This window comes from Diadema setosum, chromosome 16 (assembly GCF_964275005.1).
Source record: "Diadema setosum chromosome 16, eeDiaSeto1, whole genome shotgun sequence".
NCBI lineage: Eukaryota > Metazoa > Echinodermata > Echinoidea > Diadematoida > Diadematidae > Diadema > Diadema setosum.
Genome location: NC_092700.1, coordinates 16,814,138 through 16,833,705, shown reverse-complemented (window position 1 = coordinate 16,833,705; position 19,568 = coordinate 16,814,138). Strand labels below are relative to the sequence as shown.

Genomic DNA, 19,568 nt, shown 5'->3' with positions numbered 1-19,568 from the left:
CTTGACCGAGCAGAGTCCAGCAGAAAGGCCATGGTGACACAATATGGATTTAGGAGGATTAGGTAATTTCTATTTATTGACAATTACATTGCACTCCCGTTATACAACGAACACGGTTATGACGAAATTTCGTTATAACGAAGTAAAACTTTTGGTCCCAAAATTATCGCCGTTAAAGTCTATGGTACAAAATTCGCTTATAACGAACACGGTTATAGCGAAATTTTCGTTATAACAAAGTCTTTTCCGAGCGCCACTAACAAAGAAAAACAAAAGAATGTGTTCCGTTATAACGAAATGCGGATCGCTTACGAAAATACATAGCGGAACAAGCATTTTAATATAGCGTCTCTGCACGGGCGAACGCTTCACATCACTGTGTGTTCGCTCCGTGTGTCACGCACAGTTTTGGAGGGGAACTTGCGTTATCGCGATACAATAATCTAAAATTATATAAGGTTCGTGTTATTGTTCCGAAGGTTCTTTATTACAAACACTCAGATTCAGATACACCTAAATGTCCGTTGGTTCTGAAATGGAATAGGGGTTGTTATTACGAACATTTTGGCGTAATTTCAAAGGTTCGTTATTAATAAGGTTCGTTAATCCGACAATGAAATATGGTTCTCATTACGACATTTCGTTAGTCCGAAAATGATAGGAATTCCAAACGTTTGTTATCGGAACATTAAAAAAAAGTTTCGTTAATCCAAAAGTGAAAAAGGTGAGTCCACCAACAGAACTTAGGAATTCCAAACCTTACAATCGTCTTACGATAACCGAACCTTAGAAATAACTTTTCTATTTTTTTTTTTATATTTGATTAACAAACTTTCTTCGGAATGGTTTAACGAACCTTATTTCATTTTCGGACTAAAAAAACCTTCGGAACAACGAACCTTCGGAATAGTGAACCTTTCTCATTTTTTGATTTACAAACCGTCGGAATAACGAACCTCATTTCATTTTCCGATCAAGAAACCTTTGGAAAAAGAGCAATATTTCTATCTAAATTACGAACTTGCGGATAACAAATTTTCGGAAGAGCGAAGCTTCAGATGAACAAACCTTCGGAATCCCGGGAATGGCGAAACATCGGAATAAGGAGCCTTCGGAATAACGAACTTTAGTAAGAAACGAAACTTTGGAATAGCCAACGGTAACCGAATCCTAAACCATCATTTTCTATACATGTGTGACAATACAAACAACCTTATGATCTCTTTTAAATGTAATATTTAAACGAAATTACAAAAGTATCATCCCATTTCACATAGCTTTCCAGTGTACGATGAGTATTCAACAATTACAGAATATGATATATGCGTGGTTTCCTTGTTTTCGTTATATATTGTATTGTTCGGTTATAACGAAAAAAAAAAAAACCAAAACTGCCGATCCCGAGCATTTCGTTATAACGGGAGTGCACTGTAGTTTCCAGACATCTGCACCAATCAGCAAAGAATGCACTCCTGTGAATGTGACATCTGACAAACAAAACACAGTAAGGGTTAAAGAAAACCCGGGACAGTTACAGTATCTGTCACTACCGTCCTATACGTCTTTATCACACATTTTGGGGTTTTTTTTAGTTCCCTTCCACTACAGCACAAACTAGCTGGCAATGCAACTTTCTCCACTTCTGTTCCACAGTAACTATGGAACAGGTGTCTTTTGAAATTTGAAATCTTCACCACCAGTTGAATAATTCATACACATTTTGAAGACATATCCATTCTGAAACCACAATCATGAGTAACCAAACGATAGACATCCACTTCTAATATATCTACAATACTTTAACCCTCATCCCAACTCCTGCCGCCCCGCCCCCTTTTGTTCCTTGCACCCCGTTCTCTTCTTGGATACCAGTACACAATCTTACACCTGTGCTTGTGTCACGGCCCATCCTACTTGGGAATGAACATGAAACGCTTGGTGAAGGTGCAGACAAAGCAGGGCATCTGTTTGGCCCGGTCCTTCGTGCTCTCCCTCCGCGCCATCTTTTTGTTGACCCGGACGAGGATGTCGAGGATGTGCTCCTTGTCCTTGAACTCCGCGATGACGTCGCACAGGTCATGGACAAACCAGGAACCCTCGTAATGATTGCGAAACGCCTTTGTTCCTGCAAGTTGGACGAGTCAGGTTAAGGGCCTAATCAGTATACTCTTGTAGGAATGCAATGAGTTCACTGTTGGGTTTCAGAGAAAACGCAGGCACGTAATGTCTCTTGCCTTCTTTCGCACATTCTCATGTTTCACCTGCTTAACAAGAATGTGAAAATAATCTTATCTGATGTGCATTGACCCTACTAATTTCCGCTGGGCTTTTTGGCAATGCTAGATCTTTTTATCTGTCACTATCACAGAGTTATGGAACAACTAAGTACCTACGTGGACCGTATGACTCGTTGTGTCGGTCTCGAAGGATAATCCCTCCTTTTCATCCTCAAGTTTGAAAAGACTCAAGTCTACTGAAGAAGCCCAAACCAAAGCATCAATCACCTCACCTTCCGTGGTCGCATAAGCTATCAAGACGTCTGAGTTGACTGGCCTAGTCAGAACGTCGAATGATTCCATGTTATGCATCATTCCTTGGGATGATAAATCCCCTGGGCCATCGGGATAGCTAACCCATCTTGCAGACTCTTTGCCACGACACGACTGGATAATGAATATCTTTGGCCTGTCTGAAAAGGAAAAATGAATGAAAGTTTTTAATCGATCAGAAAGATAATAGTACCATACTAAGAATTGTCGGCTAAGCACATTTATGAAAGACAAAGTTGATAGTACTTTAATCAAACTCGCTGAAAGAATTAAGCACCATGACATTTCAACTGAGGTCCTCGGAAAAGAATGTGCACCTTACCAACGTAAAGACCATGACGCACATGACAGCTTTATCCAAACCATGACTGTAATATTTACCAGTAACGAATGCAAAAGGAATCAGTATGGCATTCATTGGCACATAATTATCATCACTGTACATTACCTATACATTTCAGGACAAATTCTGGAGTGGTTGAATTCGCTCTCATCAATTACATTGAGAAAGGAACATTGACTATCCCTTCAAGAGACAATGTAGCAATTTCAAACTTTTGCGATGGTATATGAAGCAGCTGAGTTAGAGGAGGCAATATTTTTCGAAGTTTTTGATTTCGTAAAAATTGGTACGCTATCAAAATTTGGTGCAAAGCAATAAAAAAGACAAATATATGGCTTATGCAGTCTATCACACAGCAAAGAAAAAAAAAAAACCCAAAGAGCTTTGGGGGAATGTAGTTTATATGGACAAAGTTTAGCAAATTGAAAAAGGAAATCCCGCGTTCAGTTTATATTTTGGACAAGCTGCCTCACCTTCAACATCTACAACGACCCAGGTGAAACGTGGAATACAACATAATCTGTACCTGGCTATGTGGAGACTATTTCGAAACTGCATAGCCTGAAGAGAGGCTAATTTTGCCCCACCCCGCCCCAAGATCTTGGCCATTTATTGACTGATTGTGACCACAGTTCGTGTGTTGGTGTAATAAAAGAGTGCCTAATCAAATTTGTATAGATCATTCAAACATATCGAAATTAGCTGTAATTGTGATCAATTATGCACATATGCACATTTTTCTTGAAATTCAGAATTTTTGCATTTTCATTTTCTTTTGAAAGGAAATCTTATGCTTTTCTTTGTTTGCATTTTCATAATGTATTTTCTTTTTTATCTTAATTTTGTTTTTAGAATAGTTCATGGTCACCAAAATGGATGTTATCTGATGACACGCTTCTTGTAAAACCTACACATTGTACACAAGGACATCATTGGAAACCGCTATTTTTGTGACGTTGGTCACAAGTATGTGCCCAGGATTTTAAAATGTGGGCAAGATGTGAAGAAAAAAGTAAAGAAATTTCAGCGTGAGATCTTTTTGTCTTGAAAATTATCGCAAACTATTCAAAAGTTAAAGAGAAACGCTTCAGGTGAAAGGGACTATCGTATTTAAATAAGGCTACTATTATATAAGTATCCACTACAATAAGATTATAACTTTTAAAAGAATCTTGGCATTGTGCATGGATGAAACATTGCTACGTGAGGACAATACGTAGCATAAATATGCATTGCATTCTCACATCACATGGTCAGTGGTCTATTACCTCTCATCTTCGGTATCTTGTCACCATGGAAATTCTTTATGATGTCGTCAACCAACATCCAACTATCATCAGCCATCAGCACTCCGTCCTATTGGTAGGAGTGTCATAAATGAACAAGAACACTGAATTGAAACAGAAGTTTTTAAATCCTATTCATTTTCAATAATACTCCTTTCCTGCAACACAACATGGATCCAGAGGTCTTAACCTGTAGTAAATCGTTGCAGTATAAACCCCCTTCTTGAGCCATTATTTTGTAGTGATTAATCAATGTCTTGGTCTCAGTTTGTATGTTCTATACATCACAAGTGCAGGTGCAATCTATAGTCACTCTGATGCATTAATATTTGCATAAAATAAGTTCTATCTATACTTCTAAATCATCATTCTAAAGGACTCTCCTTTCAAAGACATGGAAATAAATTATGAGATAGTTGGTCTGACATTGAATATCTATTATTCCTTTAACCTGTGTCTACACCAAACAATTTCTGTAAAATACAATATTACACATTTGCACAAATAATATGAGCTATCAAGGTTACCTTTTCTGGTCCACCAGTTCTTGATGACTGCGGTTCCCCATGACTTCCAAGGATGAAAATAAAACTCTTGTACGATCCACTTCCCAGAGTGTTTTGTAAATCACTTAAGTACCTGTCCAGCTGCCCCTTGGTCACATCCTTTATATACTCTAGGCAGAAGTTGCCCCCAAGGTCTTTGAAGAGCCTTTGAACGTTTTCTTCATCCCTCTCAGCTCCTGCAATGATAAAGTATTTGATTTGGAGACATGAGAGCAGAAAGAAAGAAAGAAAAAAAAGAATGACGCGGAAACGTAAAAAGGTGTTTTTGAGAAAACTGTCTTAGCCAACTCCTTAAAATAGATTCTGAGAAAAAAACTATGTACATGTACAGTACCCATCAGGCTCTTGTAGGCAGACGATTAGGTAAACTGGCCGGCACTCTCCTGTTCAGCTTTAGTTGGTAACACATTCTCTGAACACATTCATAATGTGTGCTTCTTTACTCAAAAAGTTTGCAGATATCTAAGCCTATTATTCCAAATTACTACTCATGCATGATGTCATAATTATCCTACATGTACTCCTTTCAGACTTAAAAATCCAATGATTTTACATCTTACAGCATTTCTGTCAAGTGTGTGTGCGATTCAAGGAGTCATACTATAGATGGAGTTTAATGTTGAACAGAAGCAGTGCCACCCTCCCACCCCCCCCCCCCAAACAAACAAACAAACAAACTGACAAAACAAAGAACAAACACACACTCCCAAAAACATACTGAAATTCCTTCAAACTCTGATGAATATCAAGATGGTGATGACAATGATTAAATCACATGGCCTGTCATTCTATCACTACGATCATATGAACTGTGATTGTGATGTCTCTAGTATAGGATTCACCTTTTTTTTTTCTACTGTCTTCCATGGAAAAACTACACTCTCATTGCTTCAGACGAGAAATTTCAAGGGAAAAATGTTTTCAAACACTTTCTTTTTCAAGAAAGAAGATTGATTCACTTTAGTAAAATTCTATTTTAGAATGTCATATTTTAATAGCCCACTATGTCTAAGTTCTTCGCTAACAACATCAAAGTCGCATGTCCAAAACAGCCACATTGAATGTTCAAGGAACATCTTGAAAGATAAGTCAATGAACTTCCACAGGAAATGATTTTTTTAGTCTCATATCTACCTCGTGTCATTTGAATGGCTTGAATTAAAAAAAAAGAAACTGTTTTCCTTTTAGCAATTTCATAAGTTACACTTTCGTAGTTTCTATTGATCTGTTTGACATCTCAAGCAAATAATTAACCTATTTCTGCAGAGATCACCACTCCCTTTAAACTCCAGTAAAGATATAGGCCTACATGAAGTGATAACATAAAGTGTCAGTCCCCTTTGCTTCTTAAATGATACAAACAAAGTGATCAAGCACGCCAATATTCTGATTGTTGTGCACCAATTCGTAGTCACTAATGGAAATGCACATGCTACATACTTTAGTCACTGGGCTGCTAACAATTGGACATCAAACTCAAAGAGATTCTATCATTAAGAGTGATCAGGGATATTGTACTTGTGTGTGGCCAAAAATAATCCATGCATAAGCAAGACTTTTACAACTATTAAGGTGTTATTTTCGCGTATATTTTCGCTATATGTTGTTTTCGCGAATTGACACGATGCATTTGTAAGTGCACTATTACCCCAACGCAACCCATGGCGACAATTGCGTGCTGCTAAATTCCATACAATAGAGTTATTGATGTTTTCAGGAAGCTTTTCGTAGAATTCTGCATTTCATCTTGAAAGGACGATTTCTCAGATTTTTTTTTCATAGCACATGCCTTGTTCCCTCCCCCCACCTTTGAGTATAAACCGGTATCTCTACTTCTCAGCAATATACCTGTGCGATAGTCTGACCTGCCAGTGAACAGGTTGTTGATGAAAAGGACGTAGCACTTCCCTGGCTCGTAGAACTCCGAATCTTCCTCCGAAGATGATCCACGAGGAAGTGTATATGCTTTATCTATACAAAGTGAATGAAGATATGATACATTTCTTCATTGTTTGTAGGAAGTCACAACCTCGATGGTAAGGTTCTGTCATAGCAAAGTTTAATATTTTAAACAAAATCATGCACGGAATGAGGATATGAACTTGAGTGTTTCAGTCAACTTTGTTGAAAAGTCGAAATTTATGTGATGATAATACTATTATTATTTTGACAAAAATGCACATACCCTTATGGCCTTACATGTTTCTTTTTGTACGTTTTAGTGAATTTTTTTAGATATCTGAAATGAAATAAAGTCCCTCGAAAGAGGATAAAGAAAAAAAAAATATTGAAAAGTTGGCAGCATCTCTCTACATCGTATATTTCGTTTTCCATTTTATACTTCCACATGGTCTTCTCTTGAACCAAGACGAAGCATGTACACAATGCAACCATACCATACCAAAACCATACCAAAAAGTGCCCGAAAAAAAAATCAACATAAATATGTAAATGTAATTTAATGTACAAACAGAATGAATGGAAAGCTCTCCACAGCTTGTATCTGACTTGGTTAGTTTTCTTTATATAGCGATCACTCAATCTAAAGAAGAGCTTCAAAGCTAACTTCCTCATTCCCGGCCTGGGTTTGTTAAATTTTGTACCAAGTCATTCAACCTTGTTAAACTTTAAGAAAAACTTGTTCTCCTTCCATTCCCAGGTACTTGTGGATCTTCATCAGACTTTGTACACGAGTGCACAATGAGAAGTGTAGGAACCAGTAAGATTTCGGGTGAAATTTCCTCGAAGGTCAAAGGTCAAAGCCAATGAACTTTATCTAAATATGCAATTTAACCTTTTTTCATCCCGTTTTCTCAAGAACCACTAGCTAGGTGGATTTTCATCAAACTTAGTGCTTCAGTGCACAATGAGAAGTTCATCAACTGATAAGATTTCGGGCGAAATCCGCTCAAGGTCAAAGGCAAAGGTCAATGAATTTTGTCTAAATATGTTATCTATTTATCTGACGCATAATCTCATGAACTTCTGCATTGATTTTCATCGAACGTGGTACAACGGCGCACAATGACAAGTATAATGAATAAAATTTGCTGAAAGTCAAAGGTCAAATGTCACTGAACTTTGTCTGAATATTTTTGTTTTGTTTTTTACCTTGTTAACGCGATATTTTAGAATCCGAGGGTAAATATCAATCCAATTTGATATTTTACCTGATTTGGGGGACATGTGCTGTTACCATGGCAACATACTTTTTGCAGCTGTTGAAACTATGTCTTGTACATCTTCATACTGAAGTCAAAATGACCGCTTCGATTTGCAAACCTTTTATCTGATTTAGGAGCTGTAATGAGCTGTTGCCATGGAAACGCATTTTCTGCTGCTGTTGAAAACTATGTGTTGCACAACTTAAAATTGAACTCGGCATGCGTACCAGATTTCATATGAATCATATGAATCACTTTAAAACTATAAAAGTAACGTTCGATTTGTTATCCTTTCACCTGATTTCGAGGATATAATGTGCAGTTACCATGACGACGCACTTTTCCACTGCTGTTAAAAGGTATCTTGCACAACTTTACCTTGAACTCAACATGTGTGCCAAATTTCACAGGAATCGCTTTAAAAGTGGAGAAGTAGTTCGATCTGCAAATATTTTATCTGACTTTGAGGCCGTAATGCGCTGATCATTGCAACGCGATTTCTGCTGCTGTTGCAAATATGTTCTGCAAAGCTTTGCATTGAGCAGTGTGCACAATTAAGCATGTACCCAGAATGTACGCACATGCTCTACCCCCAATCAGTCAAGAATAGGTCATAATGTTGTTTGCTGATTTGTCAATGGGGGAAGGTGTTAGTCCTACTGGATTTAGCACGTTTGGGAAAAAAGTCGTTTTAATGTCTTAAATTTGTCATGTTTCTGAATTGAAATTCATTGAATTGGAAGTGTCAGATTGTGGGCATGGTGATAAAGCATAGATTACACCCTCCCCCCCCCCCAAAAAAAAAAAAAATGTGAAAAATGATGAAAAGTGGATTTAACAGGTTTTGGAAACGAATTCTTCTACCACATCTGGTGTGTCTAGTTTCACAATCAAGCTTTTCTTTGGATGGAAACTAATCTTTTATCTTTGGCCTATAACAACCACTTCAAGCAGGTCATGTACGGTCATTTAAAGGACCAAACTCTCTTTATAAAATGCCCCCTCAGTTAACTCAAGTCACACACACACACACACACACACACACACTCAAAAAAAAAAGAAGAGAAAAGATATTTGCTAGCACTGCGGTCGTGATTTGGCAAAAAGGTGTAGTCTGAAAACTATCATGTTTGTGCTTTTAATCATTTGGGGGGTTTTCGATGCCGAAATTTTTATGTGACCATCTTTCGTAAGTCATCGAGCCTTTGTTTCCGAGATATTTGGGGCTATCTCTGTTGTTGTTGTTGTTGTTGTTGTTGTTGTTGTTGTTCATTTCCCATCTGTGAAGATGGCTGGATAGCCCATATTCAGCTACACTAAGCTGGTCTTCCATGGGGTCCAGTTGGATGTGGGGTGGGACCACTTCACCGGGTTAGACACCCTGCTCTTTGCGATGAATGAATGAAGCGGGATCTTTTACGTGCATGAGCTGTGACTCTCTCATACACGGGACCTCCATTTTATGTCCTATCCGAGGGACAGAGTGTTTTGCCTCTTGCTAGAGGGGACGGTATGTTTACACACAACATTGCTCAGTCCAGACTCGGGTTCGAACCCGGGCCGCGTGATCGTGAGGCAGACGCGCTACCGACTGAGCCAAGTTCAATGCACGAAAATTATCAGGAAATGAAATTTGAAGTGTATACTAAATCCTGAAATTAAATCCCTGAGCGCTGCACAGTTTAGATGGCTTCTACGATCAAGGAAACTGCCAAAACTTTAAAGTCGATTTTCTCGGCTTTGAAGTCGCTGTAAAACGGCAGACATACACCTTTTTGCCAAAACACGACCGACTGGTTTAGAAATGTATTTGTACTTCATGATTTTTATGTCGTTACTCACATTACACTCACTCACGTTATATTGTTACTCACATTACACTTTTTGTACCACGGTCATAATACTTAATCGGATGTAGGCCTACTATACACAACCCTTCGGGAAAGGCAGCGACTTCGTCGCCGCGGAGGGGGCATTTTGTAAAAGGAGTTCAGTTGGCAGAGGCTATACGGTTGTTAGGCAGTCCTCACGAATTAAAAAAAAAAAGATATGTTGTTGGTACCTCCAATGAACTACTTTCACCAAAAACAAACTTTCAAATCACCAAATAAGCTCGTAAAATTGTTGAAAAAGTGTGAATCTGCATGGTGAATATGCTAATGAGCAAGTCTTGGCGGAGAGTCCGACGTCACCGAGGCACAACTCTTCCCAGCCGTGTTCTGCTCGTTATGCGTACCCGGATGCATGAAGAAGGCGATTGCTACTAGTAGTAGTATTTGACATTGTTTTTACGTACTGTGTATGTGTGTGTGTGTGTGTGTGTGTGTGTGTGTGTATTGCGTATTGTATAATGAGGGTGGTTTGTGTTGTTGTTGTTGTCATTGTTCTTTTGATATAATAGAAATTTCATTTCCTGTTTTTTTAGTGTTTGGCTATATTGCTCACAATTGCATATATGAATTCTGTTTGTTTGTTTTGTAGTTAAAAAGGAATGATCGGATAATTCATTCTATTTCCTCTCTTCTGTTTGATTTCTGCCTTAAAATGAATTGAATGATTATTCTTGTTTTATGGATTATGGATTATGTCTCATAACTGTAGGAATATCTACATGATTTATGACAGATGTTATGTAGAATGTGTGTAATTTTTTTTTTGAATTGTTATATTCTCAAAGGAAATGGAATTAATAAAAAGATCACTGAAAACAAAATATTCACAGTACACATGTGGACGGTACTACAGCACTACAGATCTACGGTAGATATACGCCGGTTGCGTTTGCCCTTCGTGCGTTTCCAGTCTATCACAGCGCAGCCCTGTCGCCGCGCATGCAGCTATACTGTTTACAGTATTATACAACGTCCAAGTAGATCCTTGTAATTTGATTGGAGGATTTTTGGTGACGTGATATTCAATAAGTACTCCATTCAACGCGCCATGCAATTTTGGTTCTATTTTTGCGTGCAACTTGGTTCGATTTTTTCGCTCTATTCCACGGTTCGAGAAATAAATTATTGTACGGTACTGCATGTACTGTGTGTTGCATATTGAGGATCGCATACAGCTAGCGCAGTGTACGCGTGCGGTACATGCATGCGGATGCGCGTTTTGTATGTAGGCCTACGTAGTGCTAGTGTACGAGCGCTAGCTGTGACCTTTATCTACACTGATTGCACAAGCCAGAAAGAGAATCGCAGTGGATCCACATGTAAGTATGGCTATATTTTTCATACATATACAGATTTCTAGGCCTACTTAGACCTACCCACCAATCCTCCAACCAAATAACAAAGATCTACTTGGACGTTGTATAAAACAAATAGTGTATGGTCTTTACTCGTGCAATGGAACGAGATTTCGCACTCGGTGAAAGATGAGGCGCACTATTCGCCTCGTTGAATAGAGCGCCTCTATCTTTCACCTCGTGCGAAATCTCGTACCATTGCACTCGTGACCATTCACTATTTGTATACTAGTATGTAGTATGTGTACTAGTATACAAATAGTGAATGGTCACGAGCGCAATGGTACGAGATTTCGCACGAGGTCGAGGTGAAAGAAAGAGGCGCTGTATTCAACGAGGCGAAGCCGAGTTGAATAGTGCGCCTCATCTTTCACCGAGTGCGAAATCTCGTTCCATTGCACGAGTAAAGACCATACACTATTTGTTTTATACAACGTCCAAGTAGATCTTTGTTACTTGGTTGGAGGATTGTTGGGTAGGTCTAAGTAGGCCTAGAAGTCTATATATGTATGAAAAATATAGCCATACTTACATGTGGATCCACTGCGATTTTCTTTCTGGCTTGTGCAATCAGTGTAGATACAGGTCACAGGTAGCGCTCATACACGTACACTAGCACTACGTAGGCCTACATACGCGCATGCATGTACCGCACGCGTACACTGCGCTAGCTGCATGCGATCCTCAATATGCAACACAAAGTACACGCAGTACCGTACAATTTTCCCGAACCGTGGAATAGAACGAAAAATCGAATCAAGTTGCACGCAAAAATAAACCAAAATTGCACGGCGCGTTGAATGGAGTACTTATTGAATATTACGTCATCAACAATCCTCCAATCAAATTACAAGGATCTACTTGGACGTTGTATGATTCTAGGCTATGTTCATAGAGCTGTATGTAAATACAGCTCTATGGCTATGTTCCAGTATGGTTGAGGGGTCAGATATCGCGCACAAAAATTTGTGATGCTCTTATAATAGAAATTATTCAACAATCGTACCTGAATTTCTCAATGAATATCACGAAAATGCAGAAAAATCACCTCCCAGAATCTCCTGATGATACGATGACGGAGTAGTGCGCTGTCGCCGTTTGTATGTCGGACTTAATTTTATGCGTTCAATTTCTCGGGGTATGTGGAGGTCGCGCAGCTGCCCTATGTAGTTTCATGCGTGAAAGTGTCTGCCCCTCTGCGGCTGTAACGTGCTTCGGCTTTCGTAGAATATTATAAACGATCGATCGAACAAATTACGAATTCTATCTGCTACGAACGAAACAAGATTAAAGGACAAGTTCACCTTCATAGACATGTGGGTTGAGTGAATGCAGCAATATTAGTAGAACATATCAGTTAAATTTTTAGGAAAATCGGACAATCCGTTCAAAAGTTATGAATTTTTGAAGTTTCTGCTCAGTCATGGCTGGATGAAAAGACTACTATAGCTTGTGATGTCACATGTGTACAACGTTATAAAGAAAGAATAAAGAAAATTCAACATATTTCCATTTTTCTTGCATAACAAAAGAACACTCGACTTCTCTCTTTCAGAAGGCAGGGGGAATAATATCAACCTTGACATACGTCAGTAACAAGTCGAAGAAATTTGCACTTTATTCAAAAAGTAAAGTTTTGTGAAACTCTCTTTTTATTTTCCTTATATCATTGTACGTATGTGACATCATACACTGAAGTAGTCTTCTTATCCAGCAGTGACTGCGCAGATACTTTAAAGATTCATAACTTTTGAATGGATTGTCCGATTTTCCTCAAACTTTCACTGATGTGTTCTACTAATATTGCTGCATTCTCTCAATCCTTATGTATATGAAGGTGGACTTGTCCTTTAAGTACGCAGTTTCGCAATGCGCGACCATTAAGTCCCTGCGCGAGATCTAGTACCCTTACTAGAACCACTATACATGTAGGCCATACATCATGCCGATGGCGATGAGTCAAGCAGTATTTTGCTGGAATCGTAGAAAAAATTGCCCAGGAAAATCGTTTTTCCCTCCCAGACCCACAAAAGGATCGTGGAAGGTGCGCTGTATGGCTCAGAAATCTCGGTACAACGAAGCCGAACATAAAAACTTAAAGCATTCTCGATATCGTGTTGTAACGTCTATAGGCCTATGCGAGGACCATTTGAGAAGCATGTTTTGACGTGGACAGGCAGGCTGTGGCCCTCGGTTAAAAGCCGACAAAAAAACTGAAGCTAGCCAGATGCAATCCCGACCACATTTGCTCATATGAGTTATAAAACAGAAGCACCTCAAGCATCGAGTTCGAAGAGAACCGAGGAAAGGAAGTGTAAATGTTAGAGAGGTAAGGAAAGTGGTTAGGTATATGTGTCATTTACGGTGGGGCTGCAGCCGGGGTTGGACTGCAGTAGTGTCTACAGTGCCACTGCAAGTGCCGACTGGACCTCCACGGCAAAGTGGAGCGAAATCATATTCCTGCGGTCCCCTGTTTTTACCCTGCCCGGTAGAAGTCATATTCGTTTGATCTCTGAGTACTTACAGATATATCGAGATAGAAACAATATTTCCTTTGAAAAATTCGAGTCTCTTATGCCAGGTAATCTTCGGTCTGAACGCCAAACTCGGCTAGACGGAGTACTGTGTACATTAGTATGGTAAGAATTCGCGCGCGAGAGTGGTTTGTACGCAAAGTAGTATGCAACCAAAGAGATTTTTCTCCTCCACGCAAATCTCTTTGTATGCAACACGGACAGAAGCTAGAGAAGGACCGTGCCTATTTGATGTCAAGTACATGGTATATTTGATTTTGAAATATTTATAAATTTATGTTTACAATATTAATTGACATGAATTATATATAACTAAGCTTGAAATATTTTGTTTAGAATAATGAAATCACATATTTTCATATTTTACGATAAAATTACAACTGATCATTTGAACACTTAAATTGTTTTTTAGAGGCACGGCTGTCAACTTGAGAGTAGGGCATCAATGACGTAGCATCTTTTTGCAGGCTCTTACACGATCGCTTGCAGGAATTATTTTTCAAAAATCGCGTACGGAGACAGTTTTTAATTTCCACGCGTATAAACAGGTGAAAGGTTATTTTTTTACTCTTCTTAATTATCAGTATAGTGAAAATCTCAGGACTGCCTCCCTTTAAGGTGCAAAAGTGTGAATTGGTGCAAAACCGCGAATTGCCGCCTAAGCTGGTAGAAAATAGAACGGTAGATGTCTATCACCTGTTAGGTAAACAGTACACACAGCTGCTGGATTTACACACACGTGTGCCGCGCATGCGATCGCGAGGTTTAGGTACACAATAAATGGGCAATGCACGCGACTCAAGCTCATCTTCTGTGCCGTCTAGAAGTTTACAGTTTTACTTAGCATTTCGACCGAGCAGTTTCTAAAGTTTCGAGAGAAGATTACCGTGTGGAAACCTTGTCAGCTGGTCCTTGTATATTAAGTGTTTTCAGCTTTATGTTATCGTTATAATGAGTGGAAGGTACTTCTTTAGCAAGGATGGGTCCTACAACTGTATGTCTGCAAAAAAAAAAAAGTCGTTAAAGGCATCAGCAATCATCTTGCTATTTTCAATACACTCATTATTTAACGAAATTCTAGTGGGTTGCTTCTTTTGACTATTTCTATTCAGCACATTATCAATAACATTCCAAGTGGCTTCATTATCATTCTGAGACAAATCAAACTGAGAGCAACAATAATCATTCGCAATAAAGAAGTCATGGTATTTCTATACTTAACATATTTTTTTACGAGATGCATCTGAAGGATTAGAACGGAATCTATAATAAAGTTTATTTTTCCCATTTATACACCTGAGCAGAGATTTCGTAACCCAGGGTTGCCGGGCTCGACACTTGTAATTTTTCTGCTTAATAATCATCGGGAGAATACACTCATTGAAAGTATTACATAATATGTCCATAAATTTATCATGTGCAACATCAATGTCATATTCCTGGAGCACATCATTCCAATCTGCCTCTAATAATTTCTCTTTCAATCTAGAGATTTTATCGTGCGTTAAGCTACGAAAGTATCTTGGTTGTGCCAGTTTAGAATGACAATCAAACTACCATGAAGCTCATGCATGATAGAAACATGCAAACAACACATTATCCCAACTCCTGCAACCACCAACAACAATAACGATAAAAATGACAACTGCAAGAAGATAGTCATCTTTATGAGAATGAGATCAGCTATAGATCTATGCTATGTAGAGTTCTTATACATGTACCTAGAGAGAGAACACCATTGATTTGAACGCCACGTTGTTTCCAAACTATAAAGGGACTCTAGATCTTGCCGAGCCGCCCTCTGTGTTCCCCCATCCGAATTGTATAATACCCGATCTCACGCTCTGCCGATCACGCTCTTTGTTCTTATTTTCATTCTACCAGCTTAGGCGGCAATTCGCGGTTTTGCACCAATTCACACTTTTGCACCTTAACATACGGTCCGGCAACCAGACTACCAAGGTTAGGCCTACGTGCAAGACCAGACCTATTGCCCCCCCCCCCCCCCCCCCATCGCATCAGCCCGCCATGCGCCCCCTGGACCACGAGCACGAATATTCAAGTGCGTTCAGTTTTGTAGTGAAATACGTTTGAATACGCGAAATTCAACCAGTCATCAGCATATCACTGTACGTACTGCCGTTCTAAACCCCACACGTCGTTCGCCAGTTCAATGAGTTCACTGGGAGTTTTAGAGAGAAATGTGACAGCATAGAAATTAAGAATACACAAACTATATATAGTGCATGCGGTACGTAATACACAGTAAACGTACTTCCATGTTGGCAACCCGGAAGCGCCATACACGCTTTCCAGTCACGGGTCAGTGAATTTTATAGCCCGAGCTAAATAGATCTAGATACTTTTTATAGTGAGGTTAGCCCGGACTTGTCAAAGCGGACCTATTCTACCTACCGAGAGCAGACTTAGCTCGGGCTAAATATTTTTCGACCCGTTATACTGGGGGTTATAACACCAAGTAAAAAAGGGGGTTGGAGCTCCTCCTGGTGGAATGTGGCCCCCTGGATATATAGCAATGGGTTCACCTTGCTGGGGCACTTGCTGGGCTGAGTCTTCTCCCTGTACCGGATAGTCCATGACAGAAGATTAGAAGAGAGTGGGAGTGAGACAGTCGAACAGATGTACAGGACAGATAGACTACAGATGAAGAAAATGTGAATACATAAGACGTGGAGATCCAGAGAACAAAAAAAAAAAAGTATTGAGAGTGGCCAAGAAAGAAAGGAATGACGGAAAAGAAAAAGGAGTGACCAACGAGTGGAAAGTGGGGGTAAATAGCACAAATGGTAACATTCCGAAAAGCAGTCGAACGCACGTATAAAAAGGGAGAACCTTCGGAGTCCTAATGATGCAATCCAGTACTAATACAACCTTCACTAACAGGACATAATTTTGTGAGTACCTTTCATGACATATAGCCCATATTTTTTTTTTTTCATATACACACAGTATCTACAGCACATGTGCAGAGGTAATTCCCCTAGCCAACCCAGGGACCAGAAACCTGAAATATATGACTATAGGGAACATTTACTGGGGACAGTGTCAGTGATAGCCTAAATCTATTTCACGTACACTGTATTGACTTGCTGTATTTGCTTACAACCGTATAATTTTTTTTTTTTTTATCACAGTCGACAGCAGTAGGCTATCATATTCTATTATCAAATATTTAAAGGTAAGTTTGTTTTCTAATTATCAAAAACTAAGAGCTGTCATTTAATCCAGTGTTTTGCACTGTTTAATAGAACTTAAATGCCTCCTTGATATCGTAATTCAATTGAAAAGGTAAGAAATTTATTCTCAAATTACAATGTGCAGAATACTGCATTTGGACACGTGGTAGTTTACATGTAAGAAATTATTTTGCAAGTTCTACATTGCATGCCAACATACCGTATTAACATATGCACATGAAACTAAGCCTTGAAATAAAAAAAAAAAAAACTGTATGCATATCATATCTGCTGAACCTTAATTTTGTATTTCTTTTTTTCGTCATTTCGTCAGGTTTTTGACCTCTCCATAAAAAAAAAAGAAAACTCAACCTTTGTGGTTTGGCTTTATTTAAAGAGACATATAAAGGAAGGCTGGTTCCAAAGGAAACAGCTTCCATCCACTTAAATGCACTTAACCTTGACTTGTGGATTATCAGTCAATCTCAAGGACAATTACTATCTAACTATAACCTGCCAAGTAGCAACTGTGCAACATTGGTCAGTTAAAGGGAAGCAACGCCTAGTCCTGCAAGTCTGTAGAGCCATTGAGCAAATTTATGCTGGTAAAACTAAAAAAAAAACAAAAAAAAAAAACAACACATCTGCAAAGGCTAGCTGTCACAGCATTGCAAACAGGTACGGAAAAGGGCTTTTCTATCTAAAATTGGTTCTATTAAAGAGAACACCTGCCTCTGTTCCTGTTTTCATACCTCCTTTAACTATACCTTTGACACTCTATTTTGTAACATTTTTAAAAGGGAGAGAGTTCAACAGTCTTTTTCTGAGCAGCATAGGTAGTACAACCACACATTCATTTGATATAATTTCCTTCCTAGCAAGCCAAGGTGAACTCGCACCACTTTCTTCCACTACTAAGACCCCTGTCACACACACAAACAAACAGTGGCATAAATTGTGTCTCCTTTTTTAAAAATTGGTACCCGGTACGGTACAAGCGTAGTCCCGAGGCCGGCCCGGCAATGTAAACAAATTAAAACACACTACCATATAAAACGTACAAGCATACAAACAATGTACATGTCATCATGCCTTTTGAATGCCAATAGACATGTACAATGTACATTCAATTATGACTGGATTTTAAAACAGACCCAACTTTCGGAAATGTCGTTATGGCGACTGGTATGTCTCCGTCGCATAAACATGGTTCTCCCAATAGGTCTATACAGTGCCGTATTTAAAGAGAGTCTGGCCAACTCGGTTTTTGGCTTATGTGCTTTGAAGCCTGTGATTGGTCAAAAGCTGGTCCCGTGATCTACAGGCGCCATGTCGTTACCAAAATCAATCACGCGGGCGCGAGCAAAGCTCATACGCAGTGCCCATTGTTCATTACGCGCAGCTACGCGCTAATATTGTTTACCTTGGGGAAATCCCCAATATTAGTCACGGTGCAGTGGGGATAATGAATTGTCATTTCATTGCCGTTGTCTACTTTATTGAAGTAGAAGGTATATAATATATTTTAAAGTTATTTTGACATCTTTCTCCGATAAACTGAAGATTTATCATGCCTTAATTCCTGCCGTGCATGGCGTTGCTTGAACCGACCTGACTCAAGTGTAATGATGCACCGCTTTCCGACAGATCCAAAACGAAGGAAAAAAAAAAGTGGTAAATCAGAGTGCGACGGGAGAACTATATGATTTGTTTTCTGTGGATTCCTCGCGATGTCTTTTAGACTATCCAAGTTTTGATTCACATTTGTATGTCACCGCCATAGCGTACGAAGTGTCGCCTGAGCATTTGTTTTGGTCGTCCGTCGGTCCTTCCGTCTGTTATTGTGGACACCATTTGTAATGAAACTTGACATGTATGCATGTGTGAGTGGACGAAGACTTAGTGTTGTCTTTACCTTATAAACTTTAATGTAAACACGCTCAAAGTGAAAGGTCAAAATTGATCATGTACATGGTTAAATTCTTAAAATATTACTATTTCCCCCATATCTATATGCAATTTTTGAAGGTGAGTACATGTATTTCCAGACGAAACTTACTGCGGCGACCGTGATTCTCTTGTGATTTATTCATTTTATATATATATATATTTTTTTTTTCCTGGGGGGGGGGGGAGTGGGTGGCAGGGGGTCATGGGAGGGGGGAGGGGACAAGGTCAAGGATCAATGTCAGGTAAAATGTAAAAATTCTACTATCTATTGTTGAAATATTATTACCCCGCAGTTCCCCCATACCTTGGAGATTACCCAAAGAAAAAACTTAAAACCAAACACAGGATTTGCATGCCATCATTACTACCAGGGAGGTGTCTCACCTCCCTGTTACTACACAGTTACGCGTAGGGAAAGATTTTTGCCATGATGGTCAAAGGTCAAGTGAAAATATTAAAATGTCAAGATTTTCCACATATTTTTAAAATAACACTTAAAGTATTGCCATGAAAATAGATAGGTCAACTTACGAGTAAAAAATGCTCAAATTAATACTTGCTCTCTTAAACAATAAAAGTCATCCATTCACACCTATATAGTTCAATGAAAGTAAACACTCGACGCATTAAATCTTATGACTCACATGCCATTTTTTTCTGTCAATTATACACTACACCTGCTATAAGAGAACAATGTAATATGGCTGAGGTATACCGGTAGCCATTTTGGAC

At 39.0% G+C, this 19,568-nt stretch overlaps 1 protein-coding gene across 1 annotated transcript in view; it reads right to left on the bottom strand.

Moving 5' to 3' along the window:
- Nucleotides 1-1,910: 1,910 nt before the first annotated feature.
- Nucleotides 1,911-19,568, bottom strand: part of LOC140239634 (caspase-3-like) — an 82,233-nt gene continuing 64,575 nt past the window's right edge. Inside the window, exons 5-10 of the mRNA XM_072319464.1 lie at nt 16,164-16,283; nt 6,593-6,715; nt 4,706-4,920; nt 4,161-4,248; nt 2,510-2,689; nt 1,911-2,125 (exon numbers count right to left, since the gene is read on the bottom strand). Of these exons, the coding sequence (XP_072175565.1) occupies nt 1,911-2,125; nt 2,510-2,689; nt 4,161-4,248; nt 4,706-4,920; nt 6,593-6,715; nt 16,164-16,283 (941 nt within the window). The remainder of the gene's footprint in view (nt 2,126-2,509; nt 2,690-4,160; nt 4,249-4,705; nt 4,921-6,592; nt 6,716-16,163; nt 16,284-19,568) is intronic.